This window comes from Cheilinus undulatus, linkage group 1 (genome assembly GCF_018320785.1).
Source record: "Cheilinus undulatus linkage group 1, ASM1832078v1, whole genome shotgun sequence".
Classification (NCBI taxonomy): domain Eukaryota; kingdom Metazoa; phylum Chordata; class Actinopteri; order Labriformes; family Labridae; genus Cheilinus; species Cheilinus undulatus.
In genome coordinates, this window is record NC_054865.1 from 1,696,423 (window position 1) to 1,720,594 (window position 24,172).

Sequence of the window (24,172 nt, forward strand, 5' to 3'; positions counted from 1 at the left end):
TCTCTCTTTTCTGCTGCACCCCAAAATTCTTAACGATGATTGGCTGTTTGCTTTGTTAGACATTAATTGAGAGCTGTAAATTAGGCTGTTGTGGTGTTGGTTTTAAAGTACATTCACTTACTAAGCATATGTTTTGGTTACATGTTGGTTTTAGAGATGTTGGTTTATATTGTGCTACCTCTGTAGCACTAGCGCAATGGGCAGAAAAAGTTAACATACAGCCCTACACAGGGCCTATGTTAAAGTTCAGGTTAATATAAAGGCATCCCTTACTTCTCAGGATATATCAGTTCATTTTTTTACCTAATCTCCCAAAGTCTCCTTCTCCCCACGTGTAGAGCTCTCCATCCTCGCTGACTGCAGCGCTGTGTCTGTATCCAGCAGACACACACACCACCACCTGAAGCAAACAACAGCCATGTACATTTTTAATCTTTATCATGTTTTAATTAATATGTAAATATATATACATATATATTTTACCTTTTATAGAGGACAGAAAGCTGCCTAAACAAGCTCATATAAAATGCATCATCTGGATTTCTATATTCAGCACATTTCAATCATTTCAATTAAAATGGGGTATATTTTGTGCAGAAATATTTCACAGAGAGGAGAACATTTCAGAACCATGTTTAACAAACAGAAAGATGGGGTTGTGAACAGAATAGTGTATGTGTGGAAGTGAAACCCTACCTTCCCCTGCAGTGGCCCCTGGATAAGTTTAGGGTATTTCTGAGTGGAGCTGTTCCCGTGACCCAGTTTGCCATAATCACCGTCCCCCCAGCTGAACACCTCACCCTCCGTCGTGAAGGCCAGCGTGTGGCCGTCCGAGCCTTTGGATGACGACACCTTCTTGATGGCGCGGTGGGGTTCAAAGGTGAGCTTCTTCAGGGTGGACTGGTTGTTGGAGTCTCCCAGCCCCAGGCGGCCATAACTCCCCTTCCCACAGGCTCGAACGGAGCCATCGGAGGAGATCACAAAAGTGCAGTACTGACCTGCTTCAATCTGCAGAGAAATGAGGAAAAGATAATTTATTAATAGACAGACTGAGTGAAATGGGATGAGATAAAAATAGAGAGTGTAATGATAAGCTCTGGACATCTTTAACTGATTATACAAAGAATGATTTAGGCTGCAGAGGAAGACGGTCAATAAGGGACAAACAATGCACTAACGAGACACCATTCTACCAAGATGAAGGTGTTCTTCATAAAGTATGGTAATATGACACCAGTTATAATAAACAGGTTAGTGAATAAATGCAGATCAAGACGGATCAGCAGGAAGGTGCTGCCAGCGCACCAGAATCTCCTTATTCAAATCAACTTCAAAGTGCCTTTCTGAATTTTCCATGAGAAGGTCAGGAAGGCAAATGATGAAGATTTAAGTGTAACTGCTGAAATTTCTGCATGCTTCAGCCATTTCCTGAAAAACCTAAAGTGGCAGCAGTAATAAATATTACGCTGTTGCAGAAAAATGAGCATCAGGGTGGGTCGGGAGATAAAGGAGGATCCTTGACTTTACTTTTCTTCAAACTCAAAGAATAAGAAGCTGAACCTGCCCTCTATTACTACATCTCAGTGTGATGGGATTGAGTCCTTGTCTTCTTATAAATACCTTGGGTTCTGATGAGTCCATCTTTGAAGCTTCTTATTGAGCAGCTAGTAACAAAGTCAAAGCTGTGGTTGGTTTGTATTTCAGCAAAAAGATGTTTTTCTTTTGCTGAAAAAGGCGTGTTGCCACCACTTTTATCACTGACTGATAACACTGATGTTTTATATATACATGCATTTTCCCAATGCCTTAAATCTTTGCATCATTGTATTCTGTACAGTATTACTTTTGTCGACTACACCTATGACTAAAAATGTTTGTCGACAGCCTGTTTTCCATGACATAAACTAGACTATAACTAACAAAAATAGATCTGTGATGACTAAAACTAGACTAAAATGTGATGTTGTTTTCATCAGACATTCAAAATCTGTGATATTTCTCCACTGTGGGTAAATCTGTCAAAAACAATGCATCTGTGTCTATTCTGCCTCTCAGCTGTAGAAAGCAGGGACCCCAGGTTTGGCAGAGCACAGAGAACACACTACCATGTTTTGATATAGGGTTGAACAATTCAGGAAAATAATCTTATTGCTATTTTTTACTCCCAGTAATGCAATTTGATATGCAATTATTTCTAAAGTTCTTCATCTTATGTTACTTCTAAAAGATAACTTATTGTGCTGATCTAGACTTGTACTGCAAACTGGATATGAAATTTGTATTGAAGTGAATGGCTGTCTTCATATCATTCTCATATTCAATAAGAAACATGAACAAAAATGAAGAAAGTAGGATTTTTGCAGACTAGTATAAAAAATGTCCCTTGAATGATTGCATGATATTTAATGCACAACATCTCTGCTGCAAAAAAAGAGGTGTAAACTGATATTTTGGCACAAATTTCAGGTTAAAGAAATATTGCAACTTCTGCGATTTGAAAATTGCAGCAGACTATTGGGATTTGATCTAATTTGCGATTCATTTCCCAGCCCTAATTTGGTACCAGATTCAGGTAGAGAATAAATGCTTGGCTTAAAAGTAAAGATGTGAAATGTGAGGACTTTTTAAGGACTAAAACGTTTTTCAGTTTTCGTAGACTAAAACTAGACTCAAACTAAAAAGGGTAGATATGACTTAAATGTGACTTAAACTAAAAGACGTAATCAAAATACTGAGACTAAGACTAAAATTAAAACAGCTGCCAAAATTAACACTGATTCTGTATGATTGATTTGATTGGTCTTCACTGGCCACTCGTACACAAAATCATTGACAAGCAACACTTGTCAAACACTGACATAAAGTATTTTTAAGCTACACTTAACCTGCTTCCATCATACCTGTATGATTTTATTCACTTGAAAAGAGATGGAAGCTACAGACTTTCTTCTTCTACTCAGGCTTACTTTAGCTCTCTGGTCCCAAAGTCCCTCTCTAAACGGGTAAAAGGAGTTCTGGGTACATTAGTCCTGCAAACTGGACTCTGCAGATTACGACACAATCCTAATGCATATCATTATGTATCTATTAGGGCTGAACCATTTGCAAAAAAAAATCTAATTGTGATTTTTTTTTTTCCCAGAAATATTGCGATCGACTATGCAATTATTCTTGAGTTAATTTTATGTATTTTTTGACAAATTCAAGCAACAAAAAAATTCCATAAATAGGACCATGTGTATTGAAAACAATGAAATTATTTATGGAGCAATTAACCCATAGTAGCATGAATTAGAATACGGGGGTGCAACAAGCTCTAAGCTATAAAGGAGGCAGCTGGGGTGGAGGAGGTGAGGCTGGCTACCAGCTGATCACAGCTGGGGTATGACTTTCCTGAAGGTATTCATTGCAAATTGGATGTCACTTGCTTTGTTTAAGGGCATTATCATTTTTATGTCATTCATTTTGATTAAGAAAAACAGAAATAAAACACAAAAAGGGGGATTTTTGTAAACCATTATAAAAATCAACACTTAAATGTGAATAAAATCTCTGCCACTGCATAAAATTGATTTATTAAACTGGTATTTTGAAACATTTCAAGTCAAAGAAATCTTGCAACTTCTGCGATTTGAAAATTGCAGCGGGCCATATTGCAATTTAATCATATTTAATTGCCCGGCCCTAGTATCTATGAATTTAAGCATTTTTCCTTTATTGGTTTTAAATCTATTTTCTACTTTACAGAATGGCATGTCTATTTTCATGACTCATGATTGTGATGAAATCAGCCAACCATCGATTAACCACAGCCTATGAAAGAAAAAGATGTGAAATGTAATAAAGACAATGTCCTTAGTGAAATACACATCTGTTGTCTGTTTTTATCATCATAATGCGGTTTAATAGTGAAAACATTATGGTAAGAAAATTAACATTGTGTTGTTCTCTCCATCTGTAACAGCAAAAGTCCGTTTCTTATGCTCTCCGTCTACTAAATACAGGTCAAAGAACACATAACACAGGCCTGATAATAGAGCATGTTAGATTACTCTGATGCACAGCTGTAGCACTAGCTGTAGAGACATTTTAATGTGAATGTGCTGAATATCAGCATGTCCATGTAACTCCATTTTTAAACGCTGTGAGGAAGCATGTTCTCCTCATTAAACCCAAAGGGAGTAAAATTCAGAAGAAACTCATGACTGCTTGTTCTTATAATAAATCCAGAATAAAAGATTAGGGTGGAGTGAAGTTACAAAATTGACATTAAATGATGTTCAGATAAAGACGTAACCATGGAGGAGGAGGTGGGAGGGGCTCATTCATGGATTTTCTTTAGTGTTGTTGTTACTCAATGAGAAGAAAGGCATTAAAACATGAGTCACAGTAGAAAAATAAGACTTGTGTAGGCTGATATAAAACTGTCAGTATAAATAAAAGAACAACAAATAGAAGCTTTAAGCCAAATCAAACTTTTATAGAATCAGAATTTGCTCAGATTTATTCCCTTTTTATTCTGAGAAACACCAAAGTCCTCCATCAGCCTTTAAAACACCCATGTTCTACCTGGCCTGCCAGCTGCTGATTTACCTTTAAATCATTTAAAAACACAAAATTGTCTTCACGCTGTATTTTTATCCTTTTACTTCCTCACACTGAACAACAGATTTACAGAGCATCATTCAGTCAGTTATGTGCACAGTTTTCACATCCATTAGGATGTTTTACTGGACTACTTTCCTTGTCCTAGGGATAGTTAGCATCACTTTATCACTAGAAGTACGTCTGCCTCTGCTATGCTAGGAGATAAGATTTCCCCTTTAAGCTAGTTACTTTGGGCCTTCTTCCTGTTGACCTTATTAACAAATTAGTTAGCAGCTCATTAGTTGTATGTCGACCAGCAAAAACAAACAATATTACACCTCCATTTATTTCATGCTGAGTCTATGCTTTAGTTTTGGTACAGATGCAATAAATGGACCAGAGCTTGTATAGCACTTTTCTGGTCATCTGGTGGCTCAGACCACTTTTGCACCACAGGTCACACAGCCATTTATTCCACATTCACACACTGAAGTGGAGGATTGGCCATCAGTATCAAATAATCCCATTTAAACACATCCATACACATTCACATGCCACAGATGCAGCAAACTGGGGTAAAGAGTCTTGCCTAAGTCAGACACTAGCATGTGGCTGAAGGAGCTGGGGATGAAACCAACCCTGCTGCAAAATGCCCAACCTAACACTTAGGGGTGGGTAAAAATATCGATTAATCGATGCATCGCAATATTTCCTCCCCCAATTCAGTATCAATTCAGCAAATCCTCTGAATCAATTCACCTCCTGGCCAGTGGGGGTCGCTGTGCGTGTGATTCGCGTGTGTATGGACGGAGGCCGCACTTGACCAAACAACAAGAACCAACCATAACCATGTTATGTGAGGTTTATCACAATTTCCAAGAGGACAGAAATAGTATTTAAGTTTACATACACTTTACTTTTTCAGTGTTTATACAGAGCTGTCATGTTTTTTACTTTTGTACTCCATATACACAAATAAGTTATTATTGTGCAAATTTTTATTTTCAGATGTTTAATCGCTCAAAAATGTGAGGTGACTTACCAAATATGTTAACATGGGCATGAAATTAATTATTAAAAAATTGTCAACAGGTTATTTGTGTATTTCTACTTCTTACTGAATCGACACTGAAGAATTTAAGTCAAAATCGAATCAAATCGCAACCTAAAGAATCGAAATCGAATTGAATCGTGAGGTTCTTAATAATACCCAGCCCTGCTAACACTGCATCAACATGAAAACCGATTCATCCCATTAACTGTTTGTTTAAAGTCTGGGATGAATCAAAGAAATGGACTGCAGCTCTGATCGTGGTCAAAGAAGCGTTTGTAAATACTGTAACTCCAAACTCCAGCTACTACCTGTAGCAGCACTGATGCTCATTTAACTCAATGATAAAAACAAGGTATTTCTGACAGGGTCTTCACTCTAACAACCCCCACTTCTTTTGTCATTTGAATATTTTTATCTAAAAAATGCCACAATAAGAAATAAGGTGTTTTAAAGTTTACAATTTTACCACCACAGGAGAAAAATGAAACCTGAAATCACAGGTGCAGTCGCAGCGTAGTCAGAACTGAACACAGACACTTTCAAAAACATCAATCAGTGATCTGCAAAGACTCGTGATTTTCACATCACAGGCTTGTTTGAGGGTTTAAGCATACATTTTAAAGTGCAAACCTCCAGAGAAGGAAACCTGATAAAAACTGGTTATATCGCCCAGCCCTGATACAGAGTAAAAACATGAACACTGAAGTAACCTGCAGAGCACGGCCAAACAAGCTTCCCACAGCTTTGCACTTTCTGATCGAAGGCGGAGCTTTAAACCTGGACACTGCAGACTCTGCAGCATTAAAAGTCCATCAGTGATGAGCGATGGTATATCATTACTCATTCTAGCTAAAAGCAAATATTCCCTTCCTGAACATCAGCAGACAAACAGCTCTGCAACACACAAACATGAAGTTTCTCTTACTGTCTGTGCATCAGCAAAGCTGGCGGCTAACTTTGGCTGCAGGATCTTCTCCTGTGTTCCCTCCACCAGCTGATGGCTGCTGTTACTGCCCCATACATACACCTCACATGTTTCAGACACCACTGGAGCCTCTCCTGTCTGGATGCTGTCTGGACTGACACATGTGCGAGAGTAGTCTGACGCCATCCGACAGACCTGCAGGAAGTAAAGAGCATGATTTAAGAATGGCTTACAAAAAGATATATAGTCTGAAATTGTCTTCTTGGTGTACTTTTTTCCAACAGATGATTAACTCTTAAAGGTAAAATCCTACAGACAGATTTCTTAATAGAGCTAAAATCAGATATAGCCTTTGAGGTGATGTGTAGTAGCAACTGTGAGATTCCTGCACACAAAGAAGAGACTAAAATAATCACAGGCTATTTGTCCTTATGAGGAGTAGGGCTGAACCATTTGCAAACATAATCTAATTGCATTTTTTTTCCCCAAAATATTGCGATTGTGATTTAATACGTGATTATTCTTGGGTCAATCTTGTGTATTTTCTGACATATTCAAGCAATAAATAATTGCATAAATAAGACCATGGGTATTGAAAACAATGGAATTATTTCAGAAGCAATCAACCCACAGCAGCATGAATCTGAATATGAGGGTGCAACAAGCTCTAAGCTATAAAGGAGGCGGCTGGGGTGGAGGAGGTGAGGCTGGCTACCAGCTGATCACAGCTGGGGTATGGCTTTCCTGAAGTAACGCTAGGCTTCATCAGTGTTAGATAGAATGAGCCAACTATTTTTGCTCGTATTGCAAATGTGATGTTATTTGCTTTGTTTATGAATGTACAGGTCTCAACTTGTCCACGGAAGCGTTTTGGAGTTGTTGGATTGTGTATTTGACGAGTTTGATGAGGGAAAGCAAAAATTCCATCTGCTAACATAGTGTTAGCTGTGCAGCTGGTATATCAGTCCCCCCAGATCTAGAAACAGCTTGCACCAACAACTAAAGGAAACGAACCTATTACTAAGACTATAGGAATTATGGCAATGGGCGAACTTGCCAAAATGTTGAAGTATCCCTTTAAGGAAACTATCATTTTTATGTTACTCATGTTGATTGAGAAAAACAAATAAAACACAAAAAGGAGGACTTTGGTAAACCATTATAAAAAATGGACACTTTAATGTTCGTATAATCTGCATAAAATCTCTGCTGTAAAAAAAAAAAAAATTGGTTTATTAAACTGGTATTTAGATACATTTGAAGTTAAAGAAATATTGCAACTTCTGAGATTTGAAAACTGCAGCAGGCCATATTGCGATTTAATCTAGTTTGCGATTAATTTCCCAGCCCTAATGAGGAGCATGTTATTGACAATAATAATAATAACAAGGACTTATACAGCACCTTTAATGAGACTCAAGGCCAGTTTATAGAAGAGTAGAAGACAAGACAACACAAAAGACACACACTAAGGTGTTACAAACACACAAGCTGATATAAACACAAAGTCCTGAATATAAAAATGCTTTCGAAATGTCTTACTTCTTCAAACAGACAGAGCGCTGCCTCGTACAAAGAGCAGAGGCCATCAGATGTGCGTGTTGGTTCTCTCCACTGGCTGCGATCTGCTGAGGAGCCCTGAAACATCACACATAAACAACTCAACATTAACAATGCATTCTAGGACATCTAATCAGCCAGATATGAACATCACAACAAGAGCAGAGATGGGCCAATCTAATCCTGGTATCAGGTACCGGCCAAATCCAGTCTGTGGACAGCATGAAGGGAGCCAACCACAAACCTGTCTGAATTTATTACACACTTGTTGTGATTACACACACATGCTTCATAGGGTTCAAACTAGGGCTGCAGTAATAGATTCTTTTTGTAGTTGAGTATTCTATCGATTCTTCTGACAATTAATCGAGTGCTCTAATAAGAAATATTGCATTTTTTAATCAGTCACTTTGGCTTTTTCAAGAGAAGTAGTACTAGACAAAATGAGAAAAGAAGCTGGGTCCCTTAAATGAAATACTTCTATATTCAAAATTAGTATTATTCTTTAAAGAAAATATATTTTACAAAGTGCAATGAAGTTCTGATGACAGTTTACATTTCTTAACGTTACAAGGAAAGGAAGTTAAATAATGACATTAGATTATGCCATATTTGGGGTTTCAGGGATCCTCTCCTAGGAAATTTTGGGTGTCAACACTTTATTTCTTCTATTGTAGTTTATTTTTATTTTCCAATTTGTCATTAAAGTAAAGGGACACAATCATTTTAACATCCTGTATTTTATACATGTGTGTAATATTTCACATTATAGAAACAATAAAGCTCCATCATTCACACAGCGGTCTGATGATGTCTAAAAGGTGAACCTTTAGATTACAGGAATATGGTCTATGTTTCAAAGCGTGTTCACTTTAAATTTCTGCACATTTTTGTTTGTGAGTTCATCCATCATAAAAATATGACCTTTTAAGACTGTCCACTGACATAGAGAATGCATTTTAAGGGCTAAAGCTGCTTCTGTGACCTGTTGAATCCTGACTATATGATGATGAACTTTGACCTATTTAGTCTCAGTCAACGTCTGTGGCAATAGTGTGTTTCTATTTAATTGGTGTCAATTCATTATCAATATAAGTCTTATAAAATTATTTGGGATGTAGAAACTTCTTGAAAAATACGCTGCAATCAAGACGTCAGTGCGCTGAATTTTAAATAATTTATAATTAAATGTATGATGTGTACTCGTGGAAGAAAGAGAGAGAGATAGGGTGAGAGAGAGAGAGAGAGAGAGAGAGAGAGAGAGAGAGAGAGAGAGAGAGAGGGAAAGCCCCAAAACAGGACTTGAATCATGACGCCTGATGATGCTCCGTGAAACCATCGGGACAATAAACCAGAAGTTCATGACATTCCCTTAAGTCTGCAGACACAAACTAAGTGCTATCTCACTCAAGCGAGTCAGCAGGCAAGATCAACTCGGAGATCTGCGTAGGTTCATTAGGCCTAGTACCATATCTGCCAGCCGCAGGCAGTGGCTGCGTAAAAACGCAGGACGCATGCCTGTAAGCATCACTGCATCAACTTCTCTTCCTTCGTGATTTTCACGCCTCGTATCATGCGTGTTGCGTTATAGTAACAGCGAAAACAAGTACATTGTGCCACACAAATAGCCGTTCGTGTGAAACACAGCTTGCCGTGCAATGTCGCGATGTCCAGGCTACAGTACAGGCGTATAGATACATGACTGATTTAAGCAAAGCCTCGAGGCAGATAATTTGCCTCGAGGAATTTTTTGATTTGAATCACCCGAATAATTAGAGGAATCGTTTCACCCCTACTGTATACCAACATTACTGATAGATTTACTGAAACTATTTAGTTCATCTACTTTGGTTCACAGTATAAATACATTTACTTTGACACAACTCTCGTAGGCACTTTCCAAAAATAAAAACGGAGTTTGGATTTATCTGGCGGCAAATATTCATTGATGAAAAAATCAATGTGCAGCATTAAAGAAAGCAGAATATGCAATCCACAGTAAAATATCATAATATCATATTGACTGGCATAATGAGTAGTGAATATAGTAGTGAATTAGTAGTGAATATTCACATAGTGAATTTCCCTTCGGGGATAAATAAAGTTCTTGTATTGTATAATGATCCTTGTCTAATCGAATTGTGAGATCAGGGCAGGTGCACAGCCCTACCCTAACAGGAGTAGAGGAAAAAATCTTTGAGGAAAAACCTAACTACTGTGTACAGGAGGTCAGGCGGCAGATGGAAAAAGAATTTAGGGTGCACCAGCCACTCGTTGCTGCTTGCTTACATCACGACTCCGCCGCCCAAAAGTACTGCCCCTCGACGCTGACTGGTCCTGTCACTTTCTAACCGGGCCCAAACGGTTCAGATGAGAGCTTTGCAAGGCTATTTATTCTGACCTTTTGCTCAGAATTTGAAAAACAAAGCTGTCTGAATGATCCTAATCCTCTTCTGTAACTATGAAACTAATGGTAAATGAGATTAATTCCTGAACCAACAGATTTCTTTCTTTGTATGCTTTAAGGATTTGGTTTTTGAAAATGAGAGAAATAACTGTGGTTTACATATGAATTTGTGGTTTTTGCTCTACTCTTCACCTCCAAGTACAACTGTAAAGTAACCACATCTTCTGTATTCCTGTAGCTATTCACCTTGGACCTGGCAGCCATAAACCTCACAGCAAGGAGAAATCCACCAGAGCAAGTACAACCAATTAGCAACTTTATAACAGACTTACTCTTTAAATCATGATCATAAAAAATCAAATACATAAACCATTATCAATCTAGTTTTTAATACTCAGTTCTTATAAGTCAGATAGTTAGTTTGGAAGTTTTCCTTGAAAACTAGAAAATGTCTGGTGACGTTTTCTTACCAGAGAGCGTCTCATCTGCATGAGGATGTTCATGAAGCAGTCATAACCGATGAGTCCCTCTTGGTTCTGGACCACCTTGTTCTCCTCCATCGTGCTGACCACCGCTGAAGCAGCCAAAGCCATCTCTATCCACTCCAGCAGATACCTCAGGGATCCTCTCTGAGACGCCAGCCCCAGCAGCAGCTCAGAGGCCAGCCGCCGCCCTAAAATATCTGCCCCCGAGTTTGGCATGGTCACCCCCTTCAGGAAGGTAGTGACCTGGGCCAGGCAGTCCAGGCCCATTGGGGGTATCTTACTCTCGTTGGCCAGAGACAGGGGGGGCAGGGAGCTGACCACGTCGATGGCTGTGTGAATGACATCATTACACAAGTTTATGTTGCCCCCTGGACCTCCACCAGGACCAGGTGGAGGGGGCATCATCCAGCTTTGGCGAAGAAGAGCAAACAGAAGGCTGAGGCCCGTCCGAACTCCCATCTCAATGAGGGCGTCGGTGCTCGAGCGTGGTCGCTCGCTGACAGAGTGCAGGTCAGCAGAGCCCGAGTTGTTCTCTGGGGAGTGCTGCTGCTGCTTGACCTTCCCTTTGTCGTGGTATTTGTTGGAAAGTGCGTAGAAGATCCTCTGCAGCACCAGCACACGTTTGCGCAGGGCAGCAGCAAAGGGGGAGTCGGAGCAGACCATCTTGGCCAGAGCCAGCTGGCTGCTGAGGAGAGCATCCAGATAGTGCTCCTGCTCATCGCTGGAGAGGGATTCTCGCTCAAAGTCTGGGAGCTGGGGCCCTTTGAGACAAAGAACTTGCTGGGGAAGCAGCACCGCCTCCTTGTTGGCCAGCAGCTTTGAGTAGAGCACAGACACTCCCTCCCGCGTGGCGATCGACTCGCTGTCCTCTGTGATCCATGAGCTGTTCAGGTGCTCCAGCCATTTGAGCTTCACCGGGGGGATCATTAAAGCCATGGCATGTCACTCTGGAGCCATCAGTCCTGGAAACAGGAAGACCAAATCATGCTAAATATTAATATGATAAGTCCTCTTAGTGTCTGGATTATATATGTTTTATATGCAGGCATTATTTAATGTCTGCATATGTCACAAATTCTTGTACGACACATTTATAAATGATCAGAGCAGACAAGTAATCAATGTAAAATCAAACATAGACTGCCTTTACTGAAGACGGTCAAGGCTGAGATATAGAGTAGTTTGCAGACATACTGGAGATGGTTTATTTAATCAATTCCTTGCAGGATAAATGCTTTCCTTCTGATTAAAATAACTTAATGGAAATGTTTACAATGTTATTAAAAGCTCATCATATTTTCATGTGAGCCTTCTTGGAAAATTCTTTACTATGCATGAAAACAGATCCAGAAGAGACATTTTTAAACAGTTCATCATCATCTCTTTAAATGTAATGCTGGTGTAGGCAGGTTTCCTTGACATTTTCTGCAAGTTTACATCTTTGTGCTATCTACGAAAATGCACATGTGTCAAAGGACAAAATGTAGAACTTGATTTATTTAATGAAGGACAAATTTTACAGAGTGCCAAGTCATGTGGCAGCTAATTGCTTCTGCCAGTATAAATAATTATGGGTGGTAATATTTAGAGTTCCTACGATGCATGTGGACATGAATGATTCTGCATTATTGCAGGACAGAACATAATCAATTAGTGTCTACTGATATTGCTTGTAGATTTTCCAGCAGCAGCCGGATCAATGAAATTTATTTATTTGGGTTTAAAATGTAAAGATATTTGTGTTGGCACTGATTTATAAACTACTTTGTGAAAAATAAAAAGGTTGTTATTATTTTTCTAAAAAACTAGCCATGTGCAGTAATGCTCATTAGACCAATGCATCATCACTTCCCACTTTTCCAGAGTGACCCTGTTTGGAAGAAAACTAGCCCTTAGAGTGAATTAGCTTAGATTAGAAAACAGATACATATTCTCACAACCACTGCTTGAATTTTGACTCCTTGCCCCTTGAACAGTGGTTTTCAGGCTGTTTTAGTCCAAGGCACACCTAAAATCATGCTAAAAAATCACTGTTTTCATATCCCTGCAAAAATAGCATCTTTATCACAATATTGTCAGTGGTTATACTGTTTTAATGACAAAACGTTGACCAAACTCCACCCCATTTGGGAACCACAGTCTTAGAGCACTGATGAAAGTCTGTCCACTCATGTTAGAGTGGACATTCAAGGACAAACTCAAGGTACCTCAATGTAAACATTATGCACATGCTGACCCATGGAGAACCGGTGTTAGAGTCCAAACTTTGCTTTAAAGAATCAATACATGAAGGAAAGTTTACTACCGTAAAGCTTGACATAACTGTAGGACCAGCTATCAGAGGCTAACACTCCCAGCTATCAGAGGCTAACCCTCCCAGCTATCAGAGGCTAACCCTCCCAGCTATCAGAGGCTAACCCTCCCAGCTATCAGAGGCTAACCCTCCCAGCTATCAGAGGCTAACCCTCCCAGCTCTCAGAGGCTAACCCTCCCAGCTCTCAGAGGCTAACCCTCCCAGCTCTCAGAGGCTAACCCTCCCAGCTCTCAGAGGCTAACCCTCCCAGCTATCAGAGGCTAACCCTCCCAGCTATCAGAGGCTAACCCTCCCAGCTATCAGAGGCTAACCCTCCCAGCTCTCAGAGGCTAACCCTCCCAGCTATCAGAGGCTAACCCTCCCAGCTCTCAGAGGCTAACCCTCCCAGCTCTCAGAGGCTAACCCTCCCAGCTCTCAGAGGCTAACCCTCCCAGCTATCAGAGGCTAACCCTCCCAGCTCTCAGAGGCTAACCCTCCCAGCTCTCAGAGGCTAACCCTCCCAGCTCTCAGAGGCTAACCCTCCCAGCTATCAGAGGCTAACCCTCCCAGCTATCAGAGGCTAACCCTCCCAGCTATCAGAGGCTAACCCTCCCAGCTCTCAGAAGCTAACCCTCCCAGCTCTCAGAAGCTAACCCTCCCAGCTATCAGAGGCTAACCCTCCCAGCTATCAGAGGCTAACCCTCCCAGCTATCAGAGGCTAACCCTCCCAGCTATCAGAGGCTAACCCTCCCAGCTATTAGAGGCTAACCCTCCCAGCTATCAGAGGCTAATGTGCCTATGGCTCTCAGAAGGCAATAATTAATCATGTTCTTCTTTCCCAGCTATCAGAGGCTAACCAGACCAGCTATCAGAGGCTAACCCTCCCAGCTATCAGAGGCTAACCCTCCCAGCTCTCAGAGGCTAACCCTCCCAGCTATTAGAGGCTAACCCTCCCAGCTATCAGAGGCTAACCCCCTAGCTCTCAGAGGCTAACCCTCCCAGCTATCAGAGGCTAACCAGACCAGCTCTCAGAGGCTAACCCCCTAGCTCTCAGAAGCTAACCCTCCCAGCTATCAGAAGCTAACCAGACCAGCTCTCAGAAAGAACCCTACCAGTTCCTCTGCTTATCTTGACAATAGATACAGCAGGCACATCAACTCCAGGCCACAAAACTCCTCAGCTGGCACTCAGAAGATGATGCAAACATGTCAGATAGGATAGATTAGGTTCAGATCTGAGTTTAGGTCACACAGTCATTTGCAGATACTCTAAAGTACTTGATGTTTAATGTGCCTAATGGCTTTAGAAGCAATAATTAATCATGTTCTTCTTTCACTCTTGATTACGTTGCTGATCCAGGCGTTGTTTCAGAGGCAGCTGATGAACGAGGCTGTTTAGTTTCCTGTTGGATATGATAATACTGTACTAACGAATACGTCTAATGTTTGTCTCTGACTTGAGAGTAAATGAAGATAAAACTACACAAACCCAACAAAACCATGAATACAGAAGACTGAAAATACCACACAGTTACATTTACACCTTTGTGGGTTAACTCAGAGTAATCATGGACCATTAATCAAGCATTAGTTTATGTGTGAAAGAGAAACATTTTCTTTACCAATTCATCAGTAATACAGTTACATACGGCCCACAAGACCAGATCATATTCTTATTATAACTGGTCCTAAAATACGAGCTCTGCAGATTTCTTCCAGTATAAAAATGTAAACTTAAACTTGATGATATCAATTTCCTTAATTCATAAAAATGTGAAAAAAAGAGTAGGAATAAATAAACAAAAAAATGTGGGAAAATAAATACATTTGTGTTTTCATTTCACATTTTGAATTCTTCATTGCACAATTATGAATTCAAGCTATTATTTTGACTTTTTACCTCATATTTTGACCTTTTCAATTTGTTATTTCCACTTTTATCTCATATTTTACCTTTTTAGGTGCACTATTCTAAATTTTAAGTCATATTTTTGCCTTAAAACATGATTGGGACTTTCTTATCTATATATTTGCCTTTAAAAGCTTTATTTTAACATCTAATCCTTTGTTCTAACCTTTTTCACCAATAACTTTGATGTTTTATCTCAAATTTTGACCTTTTCTATTTATTAGTTGGACTTTTATCTCACATTTTTACCTTTCAGGTTCACAGTTTTAAATTAAGAGTCATATTTTTGCCTTGAAAATATGGTTTTTAATTTTTTTAATATACATTTGCCTTTTCAAGCATTTTATTAACATCTTATTTAGTGTTTTAACCTTTTGGACTAATAAGTTTGACTTTTTATGTCAGATTATGAGTTTTTTAACTTAGCATTTTGACTTTTTAAATCTCAAAATCATTTATCATCACTGTTAATTTTTCCCCATAATTTTACTACTGGTGAAAAATGAGGTTGACAGTTAAATATGGAGCCTGTTAGGCCCTCAGGTTAGACCTTAAGTCAGAATCCAGCCTCTTCAGTGATTGAGTTTGACACCCCTGATCTAAACAGTGTGATGGCGCAAAGGAAAAAACAATCATAGGCTATAGAAGGTACTGGACTACGTCTGAACGTTGGTTACTGAAGTGGTCATGGTATTGAAAACGCCGTCTCTGACTACCATCAGATCAACCTAAAAACAGACCAGATAAATCAACGTTGTCATCATGACGCCACTATGATTTTGGCTATGTGGCTCTTTACTACAGTGTAGACGCGTGGTTCTGCACCTGTGAGAAGAAATAAACATTTTATTTAGATTTCATGGCTTGATGACTGGCTTCTCAGTGCTTTTTCAATTCCTTCTTTATTTGTCTTCTTAAAATCAAATCCTCAAAGACAAAATGTAAGGTGTGATCAGATACACTCTAATATCACTGTTATTGATATGGTGGCACCACTGTTATGGTGATAGCTGTATGAATCACACCAGTGTCAGATGATTTGGTACCAAAGCTTAGAGGCTCTACGTGCTTTAAACAGTAATTATGTCACTTCTTCTGTGTCTGTTGTAGCGTTGCAAAAAAATACAAGGTGTTCAGGCTGCGTTGTATGTTACCATATTTAACCTCACGTGATTTAACCAGACTGACAGCACATGAATCGCCCTCCGTCTGTCTGCCGGGCAGACCCACTGTCTTGTCAACCTACAATTTACTGCATGCTTCTCCGGTTATTTCAGTTCATGTGTACAGTCACATAGTTCATCTCAGGTGTTGTGCCTGGAAGGGGTTGCCTTCTACTGTAGTAAGAAAATAAACTACTGTTTAAAATCCCCTTCAGTCTGCGAGGGAATCCCTGTAGTGTAAACCAGAGCTGTGCGATTATGTGACTGAAATTAAAATGTAGAGCCAAATAAAGTAGTACTTCTGAATTTGTTCATATCTTCTTGAAATGTCTGTACTTTCCTATAATATAAATGACTAAAAACATAAGTTCTATTGTTTTAAAACACCTGGTATTGAAGAAGTATGGAAGCATCCAAGCTTCTAAAAACCTCTGTAGTATCTCACATTATTATCACAGTTGTTTTCACTTAGTCATGACTGATAGAGGGGAAGGCGTCATCCTGATATCTTTGCAATACATGTATCATTTCTGCTGTGCTATGCTTCTTTACAATAATAATAATAATAATAATAATAAATGTGATTTATTTCTAAATAAATCACATCAGCTTCAGCCATAGCTATTTGCAGCATGTTCCTTGTGAATCCAAATGAAATGAAGAATTTGTTTCACTATATTTGCAACAATTACGCTGAAAATAGCTGATAGATAAGCTTAGATTTCATTTTGTTTGACTGCATGAAAAGGGTGTGACAGCGTGTTAAATGCAAGCAGCACATGCTGAGTGAGAAGGCATTTAAATAATTTTTCTTATTCACTACAGAAAATATGGACTTTTGCTGTTTGCTTATTGTTAGGGATTCACCAATACAACATTATCCCACACCAAGTATGAATGCATGTACTTAAATTTGGGTACTCAACAATACAAAGTACAAATGAGTACTTTACAAGATCATGACTGTTCTTAAATTTATGTTGAAAGTTTGTATTATTTTCTTCAGATGTTCCTAATCCTTTAATTCCACAATTTATCAGCGCATAGTTTCTTCTCATGATGTTAAAATATAAAAAAACTGCAGATATGGATCAAACTTTAACCACATACTTACAAAATAAGAGGGTGACATGACCCCAAACCCGTACTGAGTACAGTGTCTGTTATGTTTATGAGTACAAGTACCAGTACTTACACTTGGTACCAGCACCGTTACCCAATACTGCATGGGTGTCAAACTCAATCATAGCAGGGGCCAGATTCTGAATTTTGGTCTAACCTGAGGGCTGAACAGGCCAACATTTAACCACAGACTGCCAACCTCAGTGTCACCAGAAATTATAGGGGGGTAAAACACTGATGAATGATTTCGAGATTAAAAGGTCAACATGATAAGTTAAAAACTTAAAATCTAAACAAAATGACAAACTTATGAGCTTTAAAGATAAAAGCATGACATTTAAAGTCAAAATAATGTTTTTTGAAAAGTGAAATGTGAGATAGAATACTAAAAACATGATTTTTAACAGTCAAAAAATGAGCAAAAAGTCAAAATCATGGGTTTTAAAGGTCAAAATATGAAATAAAATTCAAAATCATTAGTTATAAAGGTAAAAAATGAGATAAAGTCAAAGTTAGGAGGTGGAATTGTCAGCAAAACTGAGAAAAAAATCATAATTATGATATTTAACCGTCAAAATATGAGATAAACATCGAAATCATCACTGTAAAATGTCCAAATATGAGATTTAATTTCAAATTTATGAGTCTTTAAGATAAAAAAGAAAGAGATAAAAGTCAAAATCATGACTTAAAAATGTCAAAATAGAATTTAAAATGTAAAATTATGAATCTAAATGATAAAAATGTTAGATAAAAATTCAAAGGTATGAGATGTAAAGGTTAAAAAATGAAATTAAAAGTCAAAACAATAACTTTTAGTCATCACTGTGATGTGCAAAATTGAAAATATAGAGAAAACACAAATTTCTCCAACATTCCTGATTTTTTATCAAATCTTTTTATTGGAAATCTGCAGACCTCATACCAGTGGGCCAGTTATAATAAAATTACCATATGATCTGGTGGGCCGGGTATGACTGCACCCTGGGCCGGATTTGGCCCCCAGGGCTTGAGTTTGACACCCCTGCGATACTGGTATCAGTATCAGTGCATCTCTGTTTAATGTGGAAGCTAATACTGCAGTAGTGATAAAATGAGCAGACCTAATCCATAATAATCAAAACTGTGGTTAAACGACTATCTGACTATCTATGACAGCTACAATCCTTTTAGCTGGACAATATGGTCTTTATCGTTGTCATTTTCTGTCAGTTCTTGAATTCTTTTTTTCCCTAGATATCTGTGAAGGTGAAAGACTTTCTCTCAAACACTCTTTCACATTGTTTACAATCAAACTGATCAGGTTACAACCAACACTATGGCTGTTAAGGAGTAGGCTACAGTCTGATTATTGGGGTGGTGTTAGCCAGTGGTTTTCAAAGGTTTTTTTGCCCAAGGAAAAACAAAGGTTAAGCCAAAATCTCAAGGCGCACCATATTCACACTGTTAAAAGTGCAAAAACATGGCAAAATTGGGCAAAAAGTGGTGAAACAAAGTAAAAGATGAGCAAAATGTGGCAAAAAGTGGCCAAACAATGAGGTAACAGTGGCAAAAATGTGTTGAAAGTGTCAATAAGGTAAAAAGACTTGGCAAAGGTAGTAAAAGTGGCTTTAAAGTGATGAAAAAATGTAGCAAAAAATGGGGAAAAAAGTGGCCAAACAAAGATGAAAATAGGCCAAATTGGCACAATGTTGCAGTAATGGGTTCAAAGTCGCAAAAAGGGTGGTAAAAAGGGATTCAAGTGATGAAAAAAATTGCCTGATTATAGCAAAAATTGGCAAAAAGGTGGAAGACAATGGGTTAAAAGTGGCAAAAACTAGTGAAAATGTCAAAAAGGTGGCAACAATGGGTGACCAGTGGCAAAAAAAGTTAGTAAAAATGGGTTAAAAGTGATGAAAAGTATAGCAAAATAGGGCAAAAGGGTGGCAAACAAAGACAAAATATGGGTGAGAATGGGCTTAATGTGGAAAAATGGGTTAAAAGTGATGAAAAGTATAGCAAAATAGGGCAAAAAGGTGGCAAAACAAAGGCAAAAAAATGGGTGAAAATGCGCATAATGATGGTTAAAAGTAGCAAGAAAGTGTTTAAAAATGATTAAAAGTTGCAAACAATTGGTAAAAAGAGGATAAGAGTGATGAAAAATGGCAAAAATGCTGCTGATCCGACACACATGCACTGATATTAATAAATCCCACCAGGGGAGGGTCTCATTCTCTGTTTTTTTTTTTTTTTTTTTGTTCAGGGGTCCAGCCAGATCTGTGCACAGGCCTGGTCACAGTACTTGCCATGAAGTTGTAGTAATAATGTATGGTTGTACAAATTCCCACCTCACACTTACACCTTCCATAGGGCACTAGTGTGTCTTTGAGAACCACTGGTGTAAGCATTATCGGATGTATTCGTATCAGACTTTGGAAATTTAAAGGAAGACTGCAATAAGATGGAACAACTCTACAAATATGGGCCCAGTGAAGTACTTCACGCAAATTTAGCAAAAATAAGTGTGTCGGTTAAGGAATCTGGGTATTAACTTCCATATTAGCTAAATAATTCAGGGCTCTACCCTGATACAGATATGACATTAAGTTGTAGCTGTAAATGTAAATGTAGTGCGTGCTAGTGGACATAATTCTGCCTTGAGAGATGAACTATGCTGCATTATTTAGTAATTATGTCAATTTTATTTCAACTTAATGACTCAAAGATTGTGTACTTGGGAGAAAGGCTCTATATTTTCGGATCTCCGAGCATTCGAGGAGATCCTGAATGCAGCAGAAGTTAGCACAGAGCTAGCTGAATGAAAACTAATGTACAAATACGACCCATTACCAGCATTTATTTTGTTTTGGTACAATCTGTGTCGTTAGCATTTTGCTAACCAGCGGTAGCAAACCCTACAGCGCTAGAAGGTTTACTAGTCTGCTTGTTATGTCAGATTAGAGGGGCAGTTACCCTGTAATGGTAATCACCTACAGCTAGCTAACACTTGTACAAATCACTGACATTACTGCAGACGGCCCCATAATAAAGATGTTATATGACACCAGGCACGTTCACAAAAGCATTACTCACTATTACTGCTGCCCAACACTTTACCGTCCATTATGGCTGTGTTTTCTTTGAATTCAAACAATAAAGACGGCTGTCAACTGACGCTACTGTTTATGTTAGCTAACGTAAGCTAACTCTCCTAACGTCACTCAGCTAGCAAAGCATAAATATTAGGTTAAAATAGGCGTAACACGTCAATGTGCAGGTATGACAGGGTGCTAATAAGTAAGTCATCTGCTCATAATAACATGCATTTATGCTAAAAGTCTCTGCTCAGTATAGTGTTTTTTTATTTTGTCAAGAAATGCATTGACTTATCTGCTGTATCATAGCAGGTGTTACGGTTTAAAGAGAGACCGTGTTAACTGGCGGCTTTCAGCCGAAAGCGTCTGTGGTTGTCGTACTTACTGTTCAAAGCCGAAAAACGCCTTAATCATATCCCGTCTGCTACTTTTCTTAATAATGATGCACAACATAACTACTTTTGTTAGCATTATAGAAACCTAGAGAAGACAGAAGCATTGATTTCGGACTTTTTCCGTTTTCATCATCTACTGTAACTACGACAACCACAGACGCATTCGGCTGAGAGTCGTCAGATAACACGGCCACTCTTTACACCGAAACACCAGTTAGCTTGTTCGCTGCACTTTCTACCGTTAGCAGAATAAAAGCTTACCGTAAACTGTCAGCGGCTTCCTCTTCTTCTCGTTGTGCTTATACAAGAAAGTCACTGTGCTTCATTGCAGTTCAGTTTTTATATGTTCGCCTTGATTGGGTCACTGTGGAAGGAGACAGAGACCTGCATGGATCTCCATGTCTCCGCCCGCCTCTCCCCGTTACCTTCACTGCGATCAAACCGCTCAGACCCGGCCCCTCTCTCAGCCCCAGCCCCGCCGTGACGTTACACCTCCCTGTCTGTCTGTCTGCCTGTCTGTTTTATATTAATGCATGATGAACGGTTTAAAGAACGGTTACGGTAATAGGATAAAACACTGAAAGGTAATGGTGTAGTTTAGTAAAGCTTCAATTAATAGTCCAGGCTTTTATTTAGGGGGAACCGGGTTTGGTTGTAACTTTAACTCTCACGAGACTTACTCATTATCAATACAGCTTATAATGTTCATTTCTAGAACAGGAAGCTTAATGTTGTTTTATTTCTTGTTTATTTTGGGGGGGTCATTTTCGTGTCCTTTCTAATTATTTTGACCGTGTCAACACTGGCAACATAAATTTTAGTCTATGGAGGGGTGTCAAACTCAAGGCCTGGGGGCCAAATCCGGTCCGTGGTGCAGTTATACCCGGCCCACCAGATCACATGATATTTTTATTATAACTGGCCCACCAGTATGAGGTCTGCAGATTTCCTCCAGTATAAAAATGTGAACTTGTCAGGAGTCAGGAATGTGAGGAAGAACTTTGTGTTTTCTCTAAATTTTCAATTTTGCATCTCACAGTTATGACTAAAAGTTATGGTTTTTACTTTTTATTTCATATTTTAACCTTTACATCTAATAACTTTGATTTTTTGAACTCATAACTTGAACTTTTAGATCATTTTAAATCCTATTTAGATCTTTAAAAGTCATGATTTTGACTTTTACCTCATGTTTTGACCTTTCTCAACTCATAATTTTCACTTTTATATCATTTTTTTACCTTAAAAACTCGTGATTTTTAATTGTAACTCAGTTTTTTTACCTTTTAAAGTCATGATTTTGACTTTTACCTCATGTTTTGACCTTTTTCAACTCATAACTTTAACTTTTATTTCAGTTTTTTTTTTACCTTAAAAACACATGAATTTAATTTAATTTCATGTTTTGACATTTGAAACTCATGATTTTGATGTTTACCTCATATTTTGACTGTTAAAAATCATGATTTTGAATTTCATCTCACTTTTTGACTTTTAAAACTCATGGTTTCAGTATTCTATCCCATATTTAGCCTTTTAAAAACATTATTTTGACTTTAAATGTCATGTTTTTACTTTTAAATCTTATAAGTTTGACTTTTTATCTCAGATTTTGAGTTTTTAACTTGTCATGTTGATCTTATTATCTCAAAGTCATTTAGGTTGACACTCAGTGGTTAAATATGGACCCTGGTAGGCCCTCAGGTTAAACTCAAGTTCAGAATCCGGCCCCTGCTGTGATTGAGTTTGACACCCCTGATCTATGGAGTTAGACTTCTAGAGCTTTTTTCTATTCATCTGCCCACTCAAAGCATGTTTTAAGTGAAGGTCCCACTTATTCATTCCCACTCATCCCACATTCAAACATTCACGTGTCACTGATGAAGCAGTGGGAGGAGCTCGGGGTTAGGTGTCTTGCCAAAGGACACATTAATATGTGGCTTTTGGGGGCTGAAGCCAAGACTTCCAGGTTGAGAGAGAAGATGAACTCTACCTATGGATGAGCCTGAGCTCACAGCCCCAGTTGCATGTTTCTGTCATCAAATATTTGCCAGTTACACCACCTCACTTAGCATCAAGAAATGGGCGAGATCAGGCATGCTAAGGTGAGAGACGAGGTTACACCCTGGACTGATCCCCATCCTATCACAAGGCTGATATGAAGAGACGGACAAATGTTTATGCTCACACACAGTTGCCCTGTGGGAAATTTAAGAGACACCAGTTAACCTAATGAGTACGTTTTAGGGAGGATGGCAGAGAACCTGAAGAGAACCCACCGTTCTAAAGTGAACATGCAAACTCCAAATAGAGGATTCAAACCTTCTTGCTTTGACGTAAGAGTGCCAACCTCTCCACCTGAAAGTTTTCATTTCTGCATGAAAAATGACTCCAACACATAATCAGGACAACATGCTATTTGCATGTTTGCCTCACTAAATTTCATGACAGAAATGAGACCAAATATTTCATAGGAACATGATGGAGCAGAGCCCCTTTGTCTGGCAGTATATCTGCAGCAGTGATACTCAACGTGTGGCTCTTTTATGTCTAAATTTTAAATATTATTTCCCCAGAAAACCTTTAAAAAGGGAAACTTTTTTGCCACTTTTCACCCATTAAAGCTAGCCTTTGCCATCAAATACATCTTTTTTTCCTATTTTTTTTGCCCGTTATTGCCACTTTTATCCCATTTTTGCTCTTTTTCACATTTTTTTCCAATTTAAGGAACCTTTTGTGATTGAATACCACTTGTTTCCTATTTTTTGCCCTTTTCTTGCCACTTTTGACTGCTTTTTGCCTATTTAAGTCACTTTTCACTATTTTTTCGCCACGTTTTTGCCAATTTTGTGCCATTTTTGGCACCTGTAACTCATTTCTGTCACTTCTCACCTATTTTTGCTACTTTCTGACCCTTTTTTGCCACCTTTAACTTATTTTCAATGCTTCTTCAACCTGTTTGTGCCACTTTCACCACTTAGACTGTGGCTTTTTCGCTCTTTGGTTGAGCAGGGTTGAGTAAAGCGATGACCAGCCCTGAGAGCAGAGGTGGACTCAGAATGTTTGAGGGGCAGGAGTGATAATAAAAGTGCACCTGCTGCATGCTTTGGGGCTCCGCAGCACAAAAAAAGTCAGGTGTATTGTGAAATAGACGGAAACCCTGTTTAAGAGTAAGCATTCTTATTTTGATTACCTACTG

At 38.7% G+C, this 24,172-nt stretch overlaps 1 protein-coding gene across 7 annotated transcripts in view; it reads right to left on the reverse strand.

The window, feature by feature from the left end:
* The window catches only part of herc1 (HECT and RLD domain containing E3 ubiquitin protein ligase family member 1), a 117,261-nt gene extending 95,847 nt beyond the window's left edge, over positions 1 to 21,414 (reverse strand). For all 7 annotated transcript variants that reach the window (XM_041786312.1, XM_041786305.1, XM_041786327.1 and 4 more), the window contains exons 1-6: positions 21,235 to 21,414; positions 11,004 to 11,980; positions 8,109 to 8,204; positions 6,567 to 6,761; positions 697 to 1,008; positions 304 to 400 (exon numbers count right to left, since the gene is read on the reverse strand). In XM_041786312.1, the coding sequence (XP_041642246.1) occupies positions 304 to 400; positions 697 to 1,008; positions 6,567 to 6,761; positions 8,109 to 8,204; positions 11,004 to 11,954 (1,651 nt within the window). In that variant the 5' untranslated portion in view covers positions 11,955 to 11,980; positions 21,235 to 21,414. The remainder of the gene's footprint in view (positions 1 to 303; positions 401 to 696; positions 1,009 to 6,566; positions 6,762 to 8,108; positions 8,205 to 11,003; positions 11,981 to 21,234) is intronic.
* Positions 21,415 to 24,172: the final 2,758 nt, after the last annotated feature.